Source organism: Paralichthys olivaceus, chromosome 9 (assembly GCF_024713975.1).
Source record: "Paralichthys olivaceus isolate ysfri-2021 chromosome 9, ASM2471397v2, whole genome shotgun sequence".
In the NCBI taxonomy this organism is placed as follows: Eukaryota; Metazoa; Chordata; class Actinopteri; order Pleuronectiformes; family Paralichthyidae; genus Paralichthys; species Paralichthys olivaceus.
The window spans coordinates 17451404-17472944 of NC_091101.1; the positions used below are offsets into that span (position 1 = coordinate 17451404).

At 42.1% G+C, this 21541-nt stretch overlaps 1 protein-coding gene and 1 long non-coding RNA gene across 4 annotated transcripts; one reads left to right on the forward strand and one right to left on the reverse strand.

Annotated features, from left to right (window-relative positions):
• Positions 1-714: 714 nt before the first annotated feature.
• On the reverse strand, positions 715-17540 carry LOC138411462 (uncharacterized). 3 transcript variants are annotated; one of them, XR_011244099.1, is made up of 3 exons: positions 17412-17540; positions 11405-11512; positions 715-837 (listed from the first exon to the last, which is right to left on the reverse strand). It is a non-coding gene; the product is annotated as an uncharacterized lncRNA (long non-coding RNA). The 3 variants fall into 3 exon arrangements; XR_011244101.1 differs by lacking the exon at positions 715-837 and adding an exon at positions 3555-3678; XR_011244100.1 differs by lacking the exon at positions 715-837 and adding an exon at positions 4130-4243.
• Positions 17526-21321, forward strand: prss23 (serine protease 23). Its single transcript, XM_020082533.2, has 2 exons — positions 17526-17784; positions 19525-21321. The coding sequence occupies exon 2, from the start codon at positions 19539-19541 to the stop codon at positions 20694-20696; it is 1158 nt and encodes a 385-aa protein (XP_019938092.1). The 5' UTR covers positions 17526-17784; positions 19525-19538; the 3' UTR covers positions 20697-21321.
• Positions 21322-21541: the final 220 nt, after the last annotated feature.

The following is a 21541-nucleotide window of genomic DNA, read 5'->3' on the forward strand; positions in this document are numbered from 1 at the left end:
GTAGTTTTATGTATCTGCCTCTAGGTGGCAGTGTTTGCGTGTGGGTCTAATGAGTGATGGTCCTCATGTTCAGCTGCAGTGTTTTAGAGCATTGGAATAAGTTGTGTGTATTTTTCTTGTGCTTGATGAATTGACATAAGTTGTATTAATTCACTTTTTTCAACTCTCTCTATTTACCCACAGAAGTAAGTTGAATCTGTCCACGAAGAAAACAAGATAAAGTTATGGACAGATATTTACTGACAGTATCTCTTCTGGGGTCAGATGAATGGGGTCTCTCCTCGTCGTCCTCAGGACTCTGCTCCTGATGTGCGGCCGTGAGACGTCCAGGTTTCCAGTTGACACTGGCAGCGCACCTCAGGAAAAGTTCAGTCAAACCACATCCTCCTCAACACGCTGTTCTTCCAAAACCTGCTATTGTGTTGAAACCACTTGTCATTCTGTCTCTTCACATTTTCCACTCACTCTTGTCTGAACTCTGTTGTGCCACTGCTGTGGATTGACAGAGTTTAGTGGAGGAAGAAGTATAAACACAAGTGTGATCAGGAGTCTTAAACTAAGTCCAGGGAGAAAAGCTGCTGAGATTTCTGCTGCTGCTTAAGTCCATCACGTTCAGAGCAGCTGCTGCAGGATGAATTGCTGCTGTCTGCGGTCAGCATGACTCAAAGCACGCGTGCAGCCAGTTAATTTTTTGTGGGGGGGGGTGGGCTCAGGTCCAATCAACATACACTGCTGGTGTGTCTGTCCCGGGAGAGCAGTCTGCTCTCTCAGCCGCCCGGCCTCCCACTAGTCCCAGTATGAAGGGCCTCACTCCCACTTTGGCAGCTGCGTGTGCTGCTGTTCAGAGAGAGAGAGAGAGAGAGAGATTATCCAGCTCAAGTAGAAGTAATGTTAAACTGTTCTCAAGTAGAACTGCTTGAGTTGAAAACTACAGTTATGGGACGAAAGCAAACTCTTTTATACACACCGAGAGGTCCCCTGGTCACCATGACCATGTTTCAACCATTAACTCCAACCACAGCACTTGACATGAGAGCAAACAACCAGATGTGTAATTGATCAATTAGATCAAGGACAGAAAATAAATCTGTAACAATTTAGAAAATCAATTCATTATTTAAGTATAAAAAACTCACTACTCACTTTTCAAACATGAATATTTGATTTTTTTTATGCTTGTCTGGGACTGTTAGCAAATCTCTGTGGGGGGGGTTTTCAGAGCAAAACATTTGAACCATAGACTTATCCACGTCTCCACTTCCCCCCCACGATCCAGAAACAAAGCCAAAATCTCCTGATACGAACGCTGGGCTGCCATCTTGCGCTGACAACGTCTTTTGGAGGCTCTGCAGTTTCAAGGTCACGCCCACACACACGCTCAACCAACCACGACTACAGAATCCTATAGTGTAAAAGGTCGATAGCCACCCAACGTGACTAAACCCGACGTGAGCCTGAACATCATTTCAAAGTGTTTGGTTAAGGTATTCATACTCTAACTTGGACAAACATCAGTGTGATGAGAGCATTTTTCTCCACTTAGTCTTTTAATTGTTTTGTTTGGTCTATGTCCCAACCACGAACATGGTGGAGGCAGAGTTTATAACCTATACTGCAGCCAGCCACAAGGTGGTGCTCGTCCATCTTTATATACAGACTATGATTTGAACAGAGCAAAAAAATGTAATAATCATTTAAGAAAAACAGATGCAAACAATGCGCTTGTTTTTCTCAAGAGATTATTTTGAAATGTAAAACTGAAACGTTGACATATTTCATATTGGACGTAAATAGTTTGATATATTTTAATACCGACAGTGATAAATCTTATAAATCTTCATAAGCTGAACGTTTCTGCAAGGAAGTGAATAAACGAATTTCCTAGAATCTCCAGCAGCGACTTTAACACAGACATGATTCTCTTGAGAGTCCTGCTGTACCTCAGCTCCTCAGCTCAGTTTGAACAGAGACGCTGCAGTAGATTGTTATAGAAAACAAGAAGATACTCATCTCAACAGGGGGTTGTGACATATGTTGTTTTCAGTTAAGGTAAATTCTGTTTCCCTTCACTGCTTCTGACCATTTTCTTATCTGTCAGTTCCTCCTTTATTAAAACCAGCTGTGCACACGCACGCACGCACACACACACACGCACACACTGAAGGTTGACATTTTAAACCTCTGAAGTAGTTTCTATACATTTATTTTTATTTAATAGTTTGAGCCCTTTTGAAGTGATTTGACCCACATGCATGATATCATATTTTTCAGCTTTAAGTTTGTCTGTTCGTTTAGTAAATTTAGTAACAACATAAGATAAATCTTTATTTAAAATCACTCAACTTAACATTCAACAGGGTTTCGACAGGGAGCAGTCAAATCTAATCATCTCAGTTTTATGCCTTTACAAATTCAATGCTAAATCAATATTTGTTAAAGTATCACATGCTGTGTCCTAAATATGTTTATAATAAAGGTCTTTATAATTAAAAGCTACTTTCATTGCACTTTAAAATAAATCTATTCCATTACTGTTTCAAAAAGTCTTAAATTGAACCTGTTGAAACCTGTAGAAACACTGATAATAGAACAGTTCATGTTTGTCAATATAAACATAAATGGTTTCACTTACACACACATACAGCAGAAGAAATAAAACTATAATACAGTCTATTTACATGTACAGTGATTATATCCAGACTCATTTCTATGCCTATGTATGCCTGCAAATCACTAAAATATAAATAATTCAACGATTTCAGAATATGTTATTGTCTTCAGACGGTAACTGGTCAATAAATACAGTTAAGTTACTTATGACTGTAGATTGTTTTGTGTGAGACGTGTGACTGTGGCTCCAACATGTATCGTGTTCATTTGTCCACACCAGAGGTCCTTGGATGGCCTGAAAAGAAAGAGTTCAGTAGGCCAGTGTGAAAACATACACACTCATGCAGGGGCTGAATTAACCCAGCGGGGAGCTCGCAAATGAGCAGCTTTCATGCTGACTCCAGAAGCTGCTGCTCTTCCATCTCCACGCCTCCTCTCCTCCTCCTAATTGACACTGGTTTATGTGGCTGTTTGTTTCCACATGAAGGGATCAGAACCACGAGGAGCAGGGACGTGGACTTTTGACCAGGTGTGTGTGTGAGGAGGAGGAGGAGGAGGAAGTGTTACAGCTTTAATATTTAAAGTATAACAGAAGGGTGTAGGGCCGAGGGCGAGGCCGGCTAACCTCCTTTTATTTGATGTTTCATTTACCAGTTGCTCGCTCTGCTCAGCCCTGACGTGCCACTGTAAAAGAGCCGCGGCTTTGACAACAATATCAGCTCTGTGCACAGGAGAAACTGAGAAATGGAAACTTCCAGAGTTCAGACACAAGACCAAATACTTCTCAGCATTACCGCCGAGCGGGGGATGGAAAATTCAAAGGCTTTGCAGCAGAATCTATTGCTGCCAGAGTCGTCCGTTACATTCTGTAAACAAGAAATGACCAAACCTCCTGACTCCTGCATTTTTTACATCAGTCAGGAAGAAGCAGTCATTTTGCTTTGACGCCACAGCAGCAGATTATTTCAGCGCCTGTCTGTATTCACACAGAAGACGTCTCATCTTCAGGGTGGTGAACTTTGTATCTTCAGCCTCATCCAGAACATAGAATTGATCCAACATGCTCCACTGTAAGAAAGTACTTTTTATTATCACTTTATATTAACAATGGTAGCACAGTAAGAATTAGATCATACATTTGTGGACTAACAGCCCTAAACATCCTTTATCTTAGTCATAAAATGCTGTTATGTTTTATTTCCTATATATATTTTTACACGCATTATAATTTTAGTTTAATTAAAACATATTACCACATTTCCTGCCTTGATATCCAGCATAATATTATCAACAATTAAATACTTTGTAGTTTAATATCAGTAATTTACTTTGTAATTTACTTACAAACACAGATTCTTCCCATGTCTTCATTTGAGCTGTAGCATATGATCTCTAAGTATTCTTCAAAAGGTTCCCCAAAAAATAATGAAGACATGATTCTAAAGGGTTAAAGGTGACGGGAATAACAGCAGTAAAGTCAAATTCTCTCCCTACACACAGTAGCTCACAGACGACACATGAACATCACAGATCTCTTCTTTCTCTCAGGAAACTTCAGATCCTGGAGAAGTGGTCACCTGAGGGTGCGGGCCTCCGAACAAACCTTCCTCCTGCAGCTTCACTTGAAATGAAACTATGAAGGAGAACATGCTAAAGTAATTACACACAGAACTGAGGCCAAATATGGTGAATACAGTCCAGAGGAATTCAGCCTCGCTCCCTCCTACTGATTACAGAGCTGTTTTGTTTGTGTACCTGAGCTGATAAACGACCTTGGATTTGGTTTGTGTTTGTCAAAATGATACAATCAAGGACTCAGCTCATAACTGACTTGATGAAAGTTACTCTACAACCATTCGTCGTTTTTCACAATCAAGAGAATTGATCATTAACAGGCTCCGCTTGCGTCCAGCACGTGTTTCTTTTCATCCTGGTCGACATTCAGGATGAAGTTTACCGTTTATGTTCAGGTGTCTCACATTTCTACATTTTCATGCTCCGACACCCGCTCTGATCGCTCTCCAGACATCATTAAAGAGAATACATTTCCTCATCTCCGGATCTAGTCGTGGAATTATTTCACGTGTTCGCATCGTGTGTGATTATTGCTCAGTGACACCAGATGCTGACCCAGGGTTATGTACTGCTCCGTATGCCTGAGGAGGATACAGACGGGTTTCCTCCCTTCAGATTCTTCACTCATGTTTAGACTCAAGCAACTCTTGTTTCTGTGGGTTCATCAAACTGTGGCAACATGTGGCTTCTTTCCAAACAACAGTCGTTTGTTTTCAAAGAGTTTCTGAGTGTTGAAAAGTCTCCTCTACTCACTCTGCAAACCCTCATCGTGTTTGGAGAGGTTTCTGTGGAATCTGCAAATATCCAGCTGCACTTTTCATATTTATAGGTGCCCTTTATTGGACTTTTTCTGTTCGTATGTTGTTCATTAAGACATCAGAATGCTTTACAGTTCAATGCTCTTTTACACTGCCTGTTGGAGCCAGAGCTGTAATTCCAGTTAGTGAGGGATCAGATGGAGGTCACCGCTGGCCTGTGGGGGTTGCAGCGCAACACAAGTCCACCGAGCCTCTCCGGACTACATTACAGCTTTTATCCTCACTAATGGGATCTCTTGGTGGGGAATCCCAAGGGTGATGGGGATTAAGATACCTGGCCTCGCTCCCACGCGCCGTTTACCATGTGGGGCGCAGAAAATATGTTGCACATGCCCAGACTGCTGAGGCAACACGTACATCTCTGGATACACCAAGAAACCACAAAAATCACTTTTTGGAAGCAGAACAACACGAGTTCACACCCAGAATGTCAGTAATCTGTCTCGTATTCTCCCTCTCTGCCTCTCTGGGCCTTGACCCGGTTGAATCTGACACCGCGTGCAACCCAGTGAGAGAGTATCAGATGATGAGAGCTGGGAGGCCGGAGAGACAAATACTGAATGTTAACTTTCAGCCCTGCTTGACTTGAGTGACATTGTTGGATGTGTTTTGGAGTTTCCCAGCATTACAAAGTAGGAGAAGGGAGCGGAGTGAGAAAAGCTCAAAGGGGGAATGAATAAAGAGCTGCGAGTGGAATAAGTCTCTTTGTGAAGGTCTTAACGGGGAAAAAAAACCTGTGAAGGAGGAGGACGGCTGAGAAAATCAAGATATTATAACAGAGAAGAAAGAAAGTTCAGAGACTTAAACTTGGCCTCTAAGCTTGTCTCTGTGCTCTCTTTTTAAACCTCTGTCACGCTCGGTCACTGCGGTGCCAAAGCGAGTGTCAGTGTGAGTCACGACTTAACGCTGCATCTGTCCATCACATGGTGTCTGGGCAGCAGCCGCACCACTTCTGCGCTCACACACCTTCAACTTGTTTGTTTTATTTCCCTCTTATTCATCAGGCTGTTGAAACCTTGTGTGCATCATCTTCATGTTAAAGACAAATTCAAAAGCCAGGTGAAATAAACCAAACCCTGACATTTAGTCAGAAGTGTCTGCTATTTGTTTTTCTACTTATTCTTTGTCGCAGCAGTGGCGCTCTGGTCTGCAGACCCACTGGGTCGCACTGAGCCTCAGACTCTCACCACCCTGCGGCAGCACGTCTGGTGCTAAGAGCGGCAACAAGGAAAGGTCAGGTGAAGTCCATTGTTATGGAGCTGTCAGCTCTCTGATTTATGAGCAACAGGTTTGTGATGTTTGTGGTGCCTTAACCCGCTCACTGTTTCCGTATTTTTGTTTTATATAAAGGAAGCAAAAGATATGATTTCAATGGGAAACAGTCAGCAAACCGAGTCCTGCACAGTCTCCACAACTGTAATCTGAGAACACTGCTCATTTCAAATAGGACTGCAGCTAATACATTTTTCATCATTAGTGCAGGATCTTTTCTTCATTAATCATTTAATCAATTTTGAGATAATAGTAAAAATGTATGTTAGAATTTCAATGTGATTTAATCAAATGTCGTATTTTGCCTAAGAAATATTTCTACACTCAAATATATCAGTTTAACAATTAATCTAGAAACATCTCCCACCGACGCAGTTTTAGTCCACATACATTTTTTTCCAGACTCATATGAGTTAACTGTGACCTTTGACCTTTGACCACTGAAATCTAATCAGTTCATCTTTAAGTCCAAGTGGCAACTGGTCAAACTGTGAAGAAATTCTGCAGAGGCAGATTTGAGATATCTTGTTCAAGAGGCCAGAAACGTGTTCTGTGAGGCCACTGTGACCTTTGACCTCCCAGATCTAATCATTTTATCCTTGAGTCTAAGTGAACATTTGTACTGAATATAAGAAAATTCCCTCAAGATGTTTTTGAGATATCATGTTCACAAGAACGAGATGCATGGACAGATGTGCAGATATAATGCTTGTGGCTAATGGCTGTCATACAAAGCAGAGAGTTCTTCTGTACAAGAATTTTTGAGCTGTATTTAAAGTGAAGTGGGTTTGTGATTTCAGATTTGGATCCGTAAAGCCAATGAGAAGATATTAACTTCTCCCTCCATCTGCTCCAGTCAAACAGCTTCTTACATCTGGGAACTGTAACAGCTAAAAATGTAAAAACTGTCTGGGTGCTGGAAAAGAATCTACATTGTTGGTCAGGATTTTATGACAGAATGAGGAAGAGTGTTAATATAAAAGGAACTAATGACAGCAGGTTAAAGCTGCTGTGGTTTTAATGTATCCTCGGGGTGTTTGTTGTGGGTGACCAGAGGGCATTGGGACTTGGCGGCTGAGTAGATTTCCTTTGGTTCTGCGGTAGAGCTGGTGAACCGGTGCTCTTTAAGCTGACAGTCGTTCAACACCCTGCCAAGTCACAGGCTCATAATTCAAGAATACCTCCTGGTAACATGGCCCCTGCATGAAAAGAGAAAGTGACACTAACACAAATACTGTACGCAGCGCAGCAGCCAGGCGAGAAACAAAGAGTGGTCCTGACATGAGCGAAAACACAGAAGACGAAATACAGAGATTAAACTAAAGGTGAATTCTGGTGTTTTTTTAACGTGGGCCCTATGTTTAGAAATGTGGGTGTGTAAATAAACGGATAAAATCTGTCCAGTATAGATCACATCCACCAGCAGCAGTGACAACGTGGCAGTGGCTACTATGTAATCTTATGGGGCAACTGCGACAGTCCACGAAATGTCCACTAAACATCCTTTTTTGCCAAGAAAAGACACAGGTTGTTATTCTTGATTATTCTGGGTTTTTGCTAAGAGTCTGGCAACATCACACGTCTCGCTCACCTAGACGTCTCACTCACAACTTCATTTACACACCAACATTTACAGACATAGGGCCCAGGTTGAGAAAATACCAGAACATTTGTCATTCACATAGGTTGTTAACCTTGACAGGTTAGGGTTAGGTATGGTGCTATGTGCTGCCCTTCTAGCTGGTGTTTTTCTACCTGATTTGGTGCATTACAGCATCACCAGCGGTAAACATACATCATTACTGTCTACAGACAGGAGTGTGCATCACATAATCCTCATAATAAAATGATCACCCAGTGCAAGTGGAGGTAAAACTCAAAGAAAAGAGAATAAGGGATCCTTCCATTTAACTTTGCCTGTACTGCATTAAAAGTCTGAAGTGAGATTAAAAACTCTACAGGGTGCCTTTAACTGCAATTCTACTGGAAATGAATTTGATGTATGATATAATGTAATGTATAAAAATTAATAAAGAGAATCAGAATCTCTCTCTCTCTCTTTTTCGCTCTGTTTGCTATTAGGTTATTACAGACTGTTGTCACTCGTCCCACCGCCTGGTACTAGCCGCCAGACGTCTGTGCTGCTTTGCGTGTTTCAGGGAGAAACAGGAACAGTTGGTGTGAGATGTCCGATGCACTGGATCAGAGTGTATTAAAGTGATTACCACGGGTTGTAATTTTTATCAGGATTACACAGTTATTCTCCAAATAAATGTCTGAGAGCAATGAGAGAAGAGGGAATAGTGAAAACATTAGGGATTTTCTTAAGACAAAATATTTTCTTTCATTTTTATCTGTATTCATCTTCTTTTTACGTCTCTCCTTCTTATTAAAATATTTGTTGAGTGAAAAAAAAACAGGAGAGGTGGAGAGACTGGGACATTTATTAAGTGATTTACTGGTCTTGCTGGTTCAGAACATTTCTTACTAAGTATCCTCCAACTGCTTCTCTGTGCCAGACAAGTTTTTCTCCAAGTTTTCCTTGGCTTAGCTTGAGGGTATTTTGGATTCTACCACTTATTATAAACAGATCTGCATTTGCAAAGCTTTTGTTATCATCCCAGATTCATAGGCGCTGATGTCCTCTGGGCGTTTTGTTTATCTGGCTGTGGATAACCTTCAGATAAGTTTACAATTAAACAGTTGTCGCTGGAATGTTTTGCCGTGGCAGTGATGTCTTTTTGGAGCTGTAAATCTTGTGGTGCAATCCCCTGTCTGTTGAATTTACAGATCCTAATCAGCCGCGGATTAAATGCTGGTCAAAAACAATGAGCTCCAGCTGAGCATAGAGCAAAGATGTGCCATGCAGGAATCCAATTATGAGCATCGTTGCTTCATCAGTCTGTTCGCATGCTGAAAAGAGAGCCAGACACTGGGACAAAACCCTGAACCCAAGCTTGTGGCTGATCTGCATGGAGAGCATTATTCTCGGGGAAAATGAGCTCCGCGGCTTTCAGGGGTCTGATTTGGACACTGGGAGTGGGGGCCCGCTTTGTTTGTGTGATGTGCAGTGTTTAAAGGATTAAACTGTGGGTGTGGAGTTGCCCTGAGCACTTGGACAGCTCTGAAGCACAGTCTCTGTTCAAAGTGCACAGGGACAGCACATGCAAGGCCTCGTTATTCCCTGGCAAACAGGAAAAGGCTCCAATAAGAAGTGAGCGCCAAACCTCAGCGAATTCCTGATAAAGGAAAGAATGCAGCGAGAGAGGCCACGCTCCCGTCCTTTCAAATATATTTTTTCATAACCATGAAAACCTCCCAGTGCACTCTTTTGGCGTGCTCCTCATTCAGCTTGCGCAGCTCTGGCAGAGGTCGAATCATAAAACTCCCTGTAGTAGATATATTGGGGGGGGGGGTGAACAGTGGAAACGTACTTTAATTCCACTTTGTTGATGCTGTAACAGCTCGACACGTGCACTGATAATTTAGCTCTTGTTAACAACTTTTAATTGGTTGGTGGAGAGTGACGGGTGTGTCTGGCTCAAAGAGACAGCTTTGTTTACCTTCATTCACGGACAAGTTGCTCAGTATATTGCCTCGGAAGTGTCTGTTTATGTGAGGCTGACAGTGATTATGTACATTGCTGTTGTTTTCGGTTGGAGAGCAGTGTCACTGAATTAATTCTGCATGTCAATAGGATGATTAGCAGCTGCAGATAAGAAGAGAGGGGAGAGATCTGGAAGCCTGGAGCCTCACAGCTCTGTTTGTCAGAGCTGCATCTGGATCTCAGACTCTCACGTCTGATGATGAATATCACCAATTCCACAAATGTGGGGAAACAAACACATAAATCAAACTCACTATCGTTTGAAATACAATTTTCCAGCCAACTGCTTGAAAGTTAAGACTTAGTCTGATGTGTTTACCAAGTGAAGTTTTATACATCACTAAACTAGTTCTGGTGACTTTTCTTTTTTAACTCCAAGTGAACATATTTACCAAATTTGAAAGCATTTCATGAAGGCGATCCTGTGATATTGTGTTCTGAAGGCAACAAATGTGTTTTGTGAAGTCCCAGTGACCTGGATCTTTGATCGCTGACCACCAAAACCTGATCAGTTTGTTGTTGAGTCAAACTGAATGTTTGTATTATATTTGAAGAAATTCTCTGAAGGCGTTACTGAGATATTGTGTTCACAAGAAGACAAACAACCAAAACAAACTGAAGGACACTGGTTTAACTGAAGCGTAAAAGAGTTGATGTGGATAATGGTCAACTCGTGTTGCAGACATCTGTGGTGTGCAGTGACTGTCTCTCACTGAGTGAACGAGCTCTTTACTGCACCAATGAGAAAAATATGGACCACACAGCAGCGTATCTTTTCCTGACAGTTTCATTAGAAAATCTCTCATAAATTCAGGATTTGTCTCATGGTTTCATGCTGCCTGTCCTTCCTTTGCTGAAAGTCTCTCTTCGGAAGAATATTGGGATTATTACTTTGAACTGGGAGTAAACATGAAATGTGCAGCATAGAGGAAATAATAAAGGTAATAAAACCTTTATGGTAATCTTTGAAATATCCTGTATTTAATCCTGCCTCAATATTGCCAACCTCTCCCGGCCCCTGGGCACAGGAGACATTGAGTTCTGTTCCAGGGCTGAAGTTAGCTGACTTGGCTAAATCATCTTCCCTTAAATCAACAAGTGGCAAGCAAGATCAGACTTGGCCTGAGGATCTGTTGCATTTATTTGATGAGAAATAATCTAAGATGCACGCAGACTACACTGCTAACGTCTAACTTTCTGCTCCAGTGTCACAGATCTGCTGGAGATCAACTTGGAATAAACACAGATGTGATGAATGGTTGATAAAATGTATGTGTTTGGCCCAGGTATCACTTATGTTGTGGTGACCTATATCTATTTACATATATACAAATATAAATTAATTTGTAGGGTGAAGACATTTTATAAGGTTAGGAAAGAATGTGGTTAGGGTTAGAGTAAGTCTCCAGGTAAACAAATTAAGTCTATGCAAGTGTGCGTGTGTGTGTTTGTATGTGTGTGTGTGAGAGAGACATGTGAGATGTGTGAATGTGTGTGTTCACTATCAAGGGTTTTTCGTTACCTGGTAACCACGTTGTTCCTGTGGGCGGGGCCTTTGTCATTTCTCCTAGCGATAACATTCCAGTACATTCCATTTAGGCCCCTCAGCCTGGATTTAGAGTAGAGATGTCTATTGTGATTCAAGAAACAGGAAAGTACATATGATTATTAGCCAGTGCTACTTTTAAACATTTATTCAAACTATGTAAAAATATTTATGAAATAAAATACAAAACGTGTAACATGAAAAGTTGAAAATGAAATGAAAAGTAAAATCTTCACTGATATTGTCAGTCCAGCCCATGGATCAGATGTCAATGTATTATGTAAGCTGAGCACAGTATATATGTGAAGAGTATGCTATCTATAATTGAGAGAAATAATTATTTTCAAGAATGGATTCAATACAAATTGGAGATGCACATTAAAGATATGTTTTTGCATCAAATATAATTAATCAAAATGAAAGCTAATGGGTTTGAGGTTACAGAAATCATTGCAGTTGTGATGAGGTGAGTTGTTTTTTTATATAAAATCTTCGGTCCAAGTTTTTTTTTTTTATTAAAAAGAAAAAAAGTTGCAGTAAACCTGTCAGTGCCAGTGTGGGACCTGAAAGGGAAACTTACAAACTCAAAGGGTTGAATAAAGATGTGCAGGTGGGGGGTAAAGGATCTTTTTAGGAGCAAACTCATCAATGAAACTCAAGTCTTTGTGCATGAGTAGGAGACACACAGGCGAGAGTCAGCGGGAATGTTCGCTCTGAGGCTGTAAATATTTGGGTCTGTTTACTGAGTCCTTTACAGCAGATTTGTTCCTGCGCTCAAATGAGCTGAATGCTTTTTGTCTCCGTCTCCTCCATGGAAACAGCTTTAGAAAGTTGATCCATCTCATGTGGTTGGAGGCGCGTTGTGTTTCTATCACAGCTCTTTCTTTTTAAATATTTAATTTTTGATATTCAAACCACATTGCTAAAATGGAGCCTCTCTTTCTGTCATTCTAGTGGAGGATCACATGTTTGTATTTTCCACAATGTATGTGTATGACGGCTGAGCCTCCACACACTTCTGTTGTCACCACTGATGGATGCACGTCTGTATTTTCTCAGTCTCACCAACATACTCACATCTCACATTTCTAACATTCCCTCAACAATTTCTCTTCTCTGGTATCACTTAACCAGCCATTACCCAGATATTACAGACATGCTCTGGTGCCTATCGTTGTTGACTTTCTATCAAGTATTTTGACGTTTTCATCAAACTGGGAGGTTGTGTGGAAAGTGGGTTTTTTTTATAAGTAATTGAAGACATTACATTTTATTTGCTTTTGTTAATTTCACAGCAACTCAACTCAAAATAAACACCAGAGTGAAACGTCATAGTTATCTGGTTCAAATAATAGGAGGTTATATGCCAGCTTTTATTTTGCCCTTTGGGACCATCACTCCTCTTGAATGACTTGATGAAGCAAACAGATGCCCTTCTCATCTCCATATATCCTTCAAGAGAGATGTTTTAAGGTTGTTATCGGAGGCCAGAAGCTATTTGGGATTATTTCTTATCTCAGCATCAGACTTTTTCCTACACTTCACTCTGCCCAGACAGAAGGAGCCACACTCTCCCACTTCTCCTGATGGATTTCATCGCACTCAGTCAGTTTGCATTCCTTACTTCTGTTTTTGCTAACTGTGTTTTCTTTTTTTCTTTTTCTCTTACAGCCAAACTAAAATGACATCATGCCGAGGGGAAGTCGGGCTGAATACGTACCCACAAGGCCCTGCAGGAGAACCAGGGAGCCACGGCATGAGGAATATCTGCTGCACAGGAGGATGGAATATTTTTCCAGAGGGGAAAATCTAACTTCTGAAAAGGTAGTTCCTGTCACAGATGAAGCTCTTTGTCAAATGATGCAACAACATATGGGCTGAAATGTGGAAAATATCAGCTCTGTTTGGACCTGATAATGAGAAGAGGCAGATGGGACAGGAAGGCTTTGATGAAAGGGACGGGGTGAAGAAGCAATAAATCTATCAAGATAGAAAAAAGGGGACATAAAACAAAGAGGCACAAGCTGGAGAGGAGAAAGGCGACATTCTTTGTGTCCAAAGAGTCACTCTTTAAAGAACATCACTCTGAAAAGGCTCCAGTTTCTGCGGTTCCTAAGTGACGAGAGGGTCCTGCCGACAGCGGGTCAAGAGCTACAGGACGGTTCAGAAAGGTTCATTCTACTATTTCAAGGCTCGGAATAAAAGATTGTGGAGAAAGGCTTGTGATCCAAATAACAGATCCCTTTCATGTCAGCTCAAACAAGTCTCGATCTATCAGTTCACTCTATTGGGCAGACAGGACTATGTTATAGCTCACCATCTTGAGATAAAAATGCATTTAACTCAATCTAATATACACTTGAAGAAAAATATATAAGGCATAGATTCTGTTTGTACAATATAGAACTCATACAGGCTTTGACTTGTGCTCAGTGGCACCATTTCCATGGAAATTTAAGGTATGCCTGCTCACACATACCCAGCGTGAACTCACTCATCTGGAATCCTCCACACTGCTTTCCTCCAGGCTGCACAGCTCAGCCAGCTACCAGTAATGTCATATATTATATAAGGAATCCTGCTCAAACGCTGCATTAAAAGGTCAGACACAAGTGACACAGATGGCCAATAACCTGATGGCTTTTATTTCAGGCTCCTTCATCTGTTTTCTACTCTCGGCCTTCACTGTGACAGACTAATACTTCCCTTCCCTGAAAAATGGTCAGATGTTAATGAACATGACAGCATAAGGGGGGAAAGAGGGACTTTGTGGCACTTTTCTAGTTTTCTTAAATGAATCATCTTGGAAAGAATGAGGGTGTGAGTATGGGTCAGAGGAACTGACTGAGACCATCGAGGATTGGGGGGTTGGGTCTGAGCAGGAAGGTTACTGACCTTCAGGACCTGAACGTTCAAGAAACAGAACCAGGAAGAATACACATCTCTGTCAAACAGCTCAGATTCGCTCAGTGTATTCCCAAGGTTATCATGTGATGTGGTATTTACTGTTGTTCCCACCAACATTCTTCTTTCCATAAAATTATTTCTGACAAGTGTATAGTTTTGAGTACTTCACCTTGAAGAGTTATTTTTACTTCTTCATTTACCTTGAACCTTGAAATATTAATGCAATGACATCTAAGTCTTGTTGCATGTTTTCTAGTTGGCTGATAAATACGTCACTAATAAATCACTGTTGCAGTGCACATGTCCACATCTGGCCTGTTCAATGAGCAGAAGGCCTGCTCCACTGACCAGATGCTAAACAGCCAAAGGGTGGCCAATAAAATAACTGTCCCACCTGGTGTCCATGTATAAATGAGCACACTTTGTGACGTGGACCTCAGTTAGCAGTGGGAAAAATGACACCATCAAACAGGGGCAGCAGTGTGTCAGTGTCATGGGGTCGTGGAATTTTGTCTCATCTGGAGTTGACATGTTGTCCCTGCGGTCACTTGCTTGCCCTCTTAAATGCCAAAGACATGCAAAGTAAAGTGAATCTAAAGTCGTAAGTGTGGACTGTGTTAACCCTGTGGTGGACTAGAAGACTGTCAGCGTTCATTTACTCTTTTCCACCACGAAAAGCATGCTGGGAGCTTGTACCTAGGCTCCAGCACTTTGTGACTCTGGAACTGAACAACTGGTAGAAAATAATGAATTGCTAAGACTTGTCTCAATTGTACCAAGGTAAATAGTGGCTGTTATGATTTGTATCTCCCAGGATACACAATAGAAGTGATACATTCTCGTTTTCCCAAGTCATTTACATCACACATACTAGTTTTCAATTAAAGTATAGATCTACCATTACCTTCAGTTCTACCAATCCAGTTATACCAGGTGAAATATAATACACATTTCCCCCTGTTCTAGTTTACTGGGACTTGGTACATTTTACTGTGCAGTAATCCAACTTCATCCAGCTCTTGTCAGGAAAGGAAATAAATATGTTTCCAAATTGTTGAACTACCAGTATCAATATATTCTGTCCTACTGGAAAATAACTTGAGAAGAACTTTCTGTGAGGAAGAACAAAAAGAGAACGGAAAGAGATGAATCCAGAGAAACAGGATCCAAGTTGCTTAGTGCCAAACATAAACACAAAGAATGTCTTGTGCTCAGACTAAAAGAGACAGACAGTGCTACAATCATCACACACAGCATGCTAACAGAGTTATACATTTACACCTCTCTGGCTTTGTGCCTGCTACCTTCATTCCCATCCACATTTCCTTCTATGTTCTGGGAGCATATTCCACACTCAATCTGTCAACATTGTACTGTCCATTCTGCAGGAACAGTAGCAGTGACTATTTCATAACAGGGATGAGGGGCAGGTAAGGGGGTAGGTATTTCCTTTGGGGTGACATTTGAGGACATCAGCAGTCACACTGTGCTGACAGCCTGACCTGTGTTCTTGTTGGGAGATTCCTCAGCATTCCTGAAATCACTATCACTGTGACTGGGAGCTCTGTTTCGCCACCCCTGCAACTGCCACAAACCCCATGGGAGCGTTGGTGCACAGCTTCCCAAATTCCACAGGTTCACAGAGAGATGAAAGACCTCTCGGAGATCAAGGTCAGACAGCAGCAGAGGAGATGAATGCTTCAGCCAACAAGCCCCAACAGTCCTCTGCCTGCCTGCTAGTAGTTGGCCTTTACTTGTATCTTTTATAACTCTTGGCACGCATGATAATTGGCATGTTCTTATACCAGAGACTAGACTTTTCTTGCCTGGATAATCTTAGGCATCATTGCACACAGGTGCCAAATGCCTGATATGATAAATGTAAATACTATCAAGAATGGAAAAGCATCATCTATGTTGATTCACTGTGATGGATGTTAAATCTTTATTCCATCACAGAGCTCAACTTTGCACAGTATGACAGTATAATGCCTTTAACATGCATCTGTACGATACTTTTCTTTACAAAACAACAGTTTCCCTACAGCCTTGAATTTACAGATTGTCTGAAGACTTTTTTTTAACCAACATTTCTTTGGTGTAATAAAACTCTCTAGTGAACACGATTGCTGGTTAGATTGTTAGACAGAGAATTGGATCAATGCAATGTTTATGTTTTCAGCCAGGCTGCTGTCATAGCTGTACTGACCACCGTCTTGTCAGTTGCTCAGTCAACCTCTTTGGTCCAGACTCAGACTTCACACACAGTAAAACCCTGAAGTGTTTATGTTAGTATGTTCATTTTGACCAAGTGATTATTGACATTTGCTGTATTTAGAACTATTTCAACATGCTAACATGCTAAACTAAGTTTTCTAGTGAACACACAACAGGTACACATGTTAGTATTGTTGTTTTTACAAGCATGTTTGCATGTCCGCAGTTTTGAATGCAATACTAATGAGGTTCCCCCCACTTTGCTTTTGCTGCCCAGAAATGGAGCTTGTGAGCTTGTGTTCTCGATGTTGGAAGAGAGAAGTCATGAGAATAGCAGCAGGTATGTAATGTTGTAAATATAACGCCCAACTCTCGACATTTCTGAAAATTCAGAGGTGTAAAGTTGTGAACACCACAGGGGGACATTCATGACTTCTTCTCCAGAACACAGTGAACACAAAGTCATCTGGGGGTAGTTAGTTTGCTAACTAGCTCATTAGCCTCAGCTGTACTGTCTTCAGTGCTGATTAGCTTATGTTAGCGTACCAACACACAACATAAATATACAATATGAAAATGCTACATGTTGCTAAACATGTTGTTTTTTTGTTATCATTAAAGATTCTGACCAAATGATTAAACTAATAACATTCCCAAGAGCCACAGCTTTACTTCTTATGTTTGCTACTAATTAGCAAATATTAGCTTAATTAGCTACACTTAGCTTAGTGTCAAATTAGCTCTGCTTGTTTATACACAGGAATGACTTTGCATAAATAAATCTCATCGTGTTACGACATTAATCTGATTATGTCTGTCTATTATTACATGATATGAAGCATGCGGGAGTAAGCTGTACCTGAGGGGTTAGCTCTCTGGAGCTGCTGGCCGGACAGAGTCGCCTCTCGGCGGGCAGGGAGGGGCGGAGGCGGGGCGCCGGGACGTGGGACCGGGAGGAAACTCTTCTCTCGGCCCGGAGACTTTTATTTGTTGCTCTGTGTCTGAGCTGAGCGGGTCACACGGGACGTGTCCGGACATTATCCGACATCTTTAGCTTTTATAAAAGAGCGAGAAAGACTTTCAGTTTCCGGACCAGAAGACGGACGGACAGAATACCTGCCTGCCACCGGAGAGGATGAGGAAAACCTGGGAAGGGATCCTGAAGGACGCGTCTGATGGGGAGTGAAACCTGACGGGGATGTAAACACGGACCATCAACCTGTGACCAGGAGGTAATGTGTTTTAAATAGTTGGAACTGTAAACATCCCAGCAGAGATCCCTGTTACCCTGCTCTGATTTTACTGGGATCCTTCAAATCATGTCTGAGACACACCACCACTGTGACACTAATAACTTCTATACATACAAACATGATTATTTCTACAGCCACAAGTACTCTGATCATTCAGTCCAGATGTGTGGATGAAATGATGGTCAATAATTAAATGTTGCATGATTCCTTACAGTCTCTGCTCTTTAACATCCCCTCAGGCATCTGGATGTGTGCATGTAAGTTTTATGACATTATATCAGAGGGAGCTGACCTTTATTTGACTCTGCTGCATCCATGAGATGATGATTAAATCACATTACAATGCTGAACAGATTCCTCTACTTCAGTAATATACCTGCTTGTATTAGTTCTGCACTAATACAATTGTCATTTTATAGCTTCCCTCTTTTCTACTTTAATCATTTTTAAAACATTTTTCCCCTCATATTTCTTCTTCTCAAAGTCATTTCCCAGTGCCACAGGCCCTTCATCCACGTCTCCTGGATCATTTCCCTGTGGTTTTCATCAGAAGGAGCCTCTTTACCCCTGAGGGACAGCTGCGGTTTATGATTTAGAGCCTGAAAATTTTATCTAAAAAGTCAAATAATGAATTTCACTGCTTGAACAAGCTCTGAAAACACAGTGATTTCATGGCTCAACATCCTATAATCACTTAGATTGTCTTGTCTGTCTTGCCACAGCCACCAAGCAGTTGATATTTTGTTCAGAAACACGTCACTTGTATTATTTTAAATACGTTTCTTTCTTCTGCACCAGCCAATTTTCCACTTGAGCTCCTCTAGCTGCTGTGTCAGAGCTGTCATGTGTTCAACACTGAAGGAAATTTGTACTTTCCCTGCTCACAGGAGATCTTCATTGTAACCATGCCTCTTTTGTCGTGTTTTAAAGCACAGAGGTGTGGACAGGCCCCACCCTGTCTTTTGTCAGCAATAATGCTTTAATGCTCTGTTTTGCGGCCGTGCCTTGACTTGTTTTCTTTTTTTCTCCCCACTTTTTACACACCTGCTCTCTTCGTGCCATGAGTGCCTCCAGGTCCGCAGCATTTAGTAGGGGGATCGAGTATCTCTTTGTCCCGGCCAATCTGCCCCCAAAGCCCCACACACACTGTGAAGTAGTTAATGTTTGATGGAAATCAACATCTTACATTTGAGCTGTGAGAAATATTTGATCGTATTTTTATTGTAAGCTCTTGTTCACGTATTCGTCGTGTTATACTGCAGAATGTCTGTCCTGTAAATCACGTCCAGGAAATAATCCTGATTTTAAAAAATGCTGTATCAACTAATCACAAACTTCATTTGTTTTCATTCCAGATTTTCAGCTTTGGCACGTTCTTCCTCTTTGATTGAAGCTTTCCTGGGACTTTTTGTACCAAACAGAAATTAAAATGCTTGTTTGTTTCCTTCTGCCTGACATCCTATTTTCCTGGTAATCTATATTATCAGAACAAGAAGTTCATTGTTGCCTCAACGCACCACATGAAACTCAGCGCTGCATTTCGACATTAGATTTTCAAGCTGACCTCACTTGCGTAGGCGCAGTGAGTTCAGCTTCGAGAGAGATTTGAGTTTGTGTGTTTTTGTTGATTTGTGGGAAAACATGCAGGAATCTGTGTAAACTCATTCATTCATTAATCAGCTGCCCCTCTCATGTGTGTGATTATTTCTGTCTTTGCAGTGTTTCCCATCGCCATGATGACGCCACGCGAGAGCTCCTGCCTCACTCACCTGCTCCTGCTCCTCCATCTCCTCCTCCCTCTAACCCTGTCCCTCCTGCAACCTCCTCACCCCCCGCCGGTCCACGTCCCCATGCTGGTCCCTCACAGGCCGACGCCGCTCACCCGCTCTCGCTTCAGCTCTCAGGCTCAGCTGGACTTTACCACTCACTGCAACTCCAGCTGCCTCCACAGAGGAGAGCAGGACGAGCAGCTGTCTGACAAACTGGCGTTCGAGACCCTGTACGCTGACGGCTCCCGCACGCTCACGACTGTGGATGTGGAGGACAAGGATGATCTTGAGGATGATGCTCAACTCTTTGCCCACCCCTCACCCAGCAGAGGATCCAGACTGAAGCCCAGGCACAAGCGTGTGAGGCGGCAGATCTATGGGGCTGATGGTCGCTTTAACATTCAGGGGGACAACTTCTTGTTGGATTACCCTTTCTCCACAGCCGTGAGGATCTCCACAGGCTGCACCGGCGTTCTTGTGTCTCAGCAGCACATACTCACAGCGGCCCACTGCGTGCATGATGGGAAGGATTATGTGAAAGGGGCGAGGAAGCTGAGGGTGGGCTTCCTGATCCCACCGTCTATCAATGGCACAAAAGCCGACCTCACTTCTGGCAAGAAGCCTCTGGTCCGCTGGGTGAGAGTGAAACGCACCCGTGTGCCAAAGGGCTGGATCCAGGGCCCTCAGGAGGTCAGTATGGACTTTGATTACGCCCTGCTGGAGCTGCGCTGGCCTCACAGACGTCCCTTCATGCGCCTCTCTGTGGCCCCCTCCTCTGATGACCTGGCAGGGAATCGCATCCACTTCTCTGGCTTCGACAGCGACAGACCCGGGGAGCTGGTGTACAGATTTTGTCCTGTGGAAGAAGAGTCCAGTGACTTGATATACCAGCACTGCGACGCCCGACCTGGAGCAAGTGGCTCTGGAGTGTATGGAAGAGTTTGGGACAACAGCCTAGAGCGCTGGGAAAGGAAGGTGATCGGCATTTTCTCTGGACACCAGTGGCTCGAGATAGACGGGGAGAACCGGGATTACAATGTGGCCGTGCGCATCACTCCTCTAAAGTTTGCCCAAATCTGTTACTGGGTACACGGGAACCGACTGGACTGCGTCCAGGACTAAGAAGTTGGTGGTTTTGAAAGTAAACCATGAAAAACACAAGAAAGCACAAAGTGACTTTGACCTACTAGGTGAACTGTCAGAAAGAAAACAGGATTAAATCCTTACATCATCCTCCAGTGATGCACCAATGCAGCAGATCCACGCTGTAACTTCTGAATCGTCTTTCCCTTCATTGAAGTTTTTCTCTCCTGTGTTTAATTTACTCCCTGTAATTTCTGGGCCTATTAGACAAATGTGCCTATGAGATCATCACAGCGGCATCTTTTAACATGTGCCCAGAGTCAGTGTTTCCACAGTATTGACATAAGCCACTTTTTGTAAGAGAGGGAAAAAACACAGCGTGTGCAGTGTCTTTTAGTAACAGCACGTTATTTTCCTACTGTGGATGATGAAAATCTACTGAGGACATGTCTCTGTTTTCATCCTTGCTGTACTTTATTGGGGGAAATGGTTTGGTGTAACTCTGCATTCTGATACACAGCTATAGAACTGACAACTTTATTGAAACCACTGATGCCTAATATTTCAGCCATTTGCTCTTCTCGATGTGAACTGGAGAGACAAAGAGTTAATTTTATTTTTGAGAAAATGCTTGATATATTTTAATAAACAGAGATCTATAGTTGTCTGTGTCTTTGTCTAGTTTCATGAGTGGTGTTGGGTTGTCCTCTAGTGGTAAGAAAAGGTACTGTAGCGTCATTAGACCTGGACACGAGAAATATGCCTCAACTTGGTTTCAATTAAATTTGGAGCTGGATTGATTATCAAATCAATGGGAATTTATTCTGCAACGTTTAATCTTGAAACAGAAAAAGAACCTGGCTACAGATGAACAGGTTTGAGAG

Coding starts and splice junctions, on each gene's coding strand:
- prss23 (XM_020082533.2), top strand. CDS start 19,539: ATGATGACGCCACGCGAGAGCTCCTGCCTCACTCACCTGCTCCTGCTC.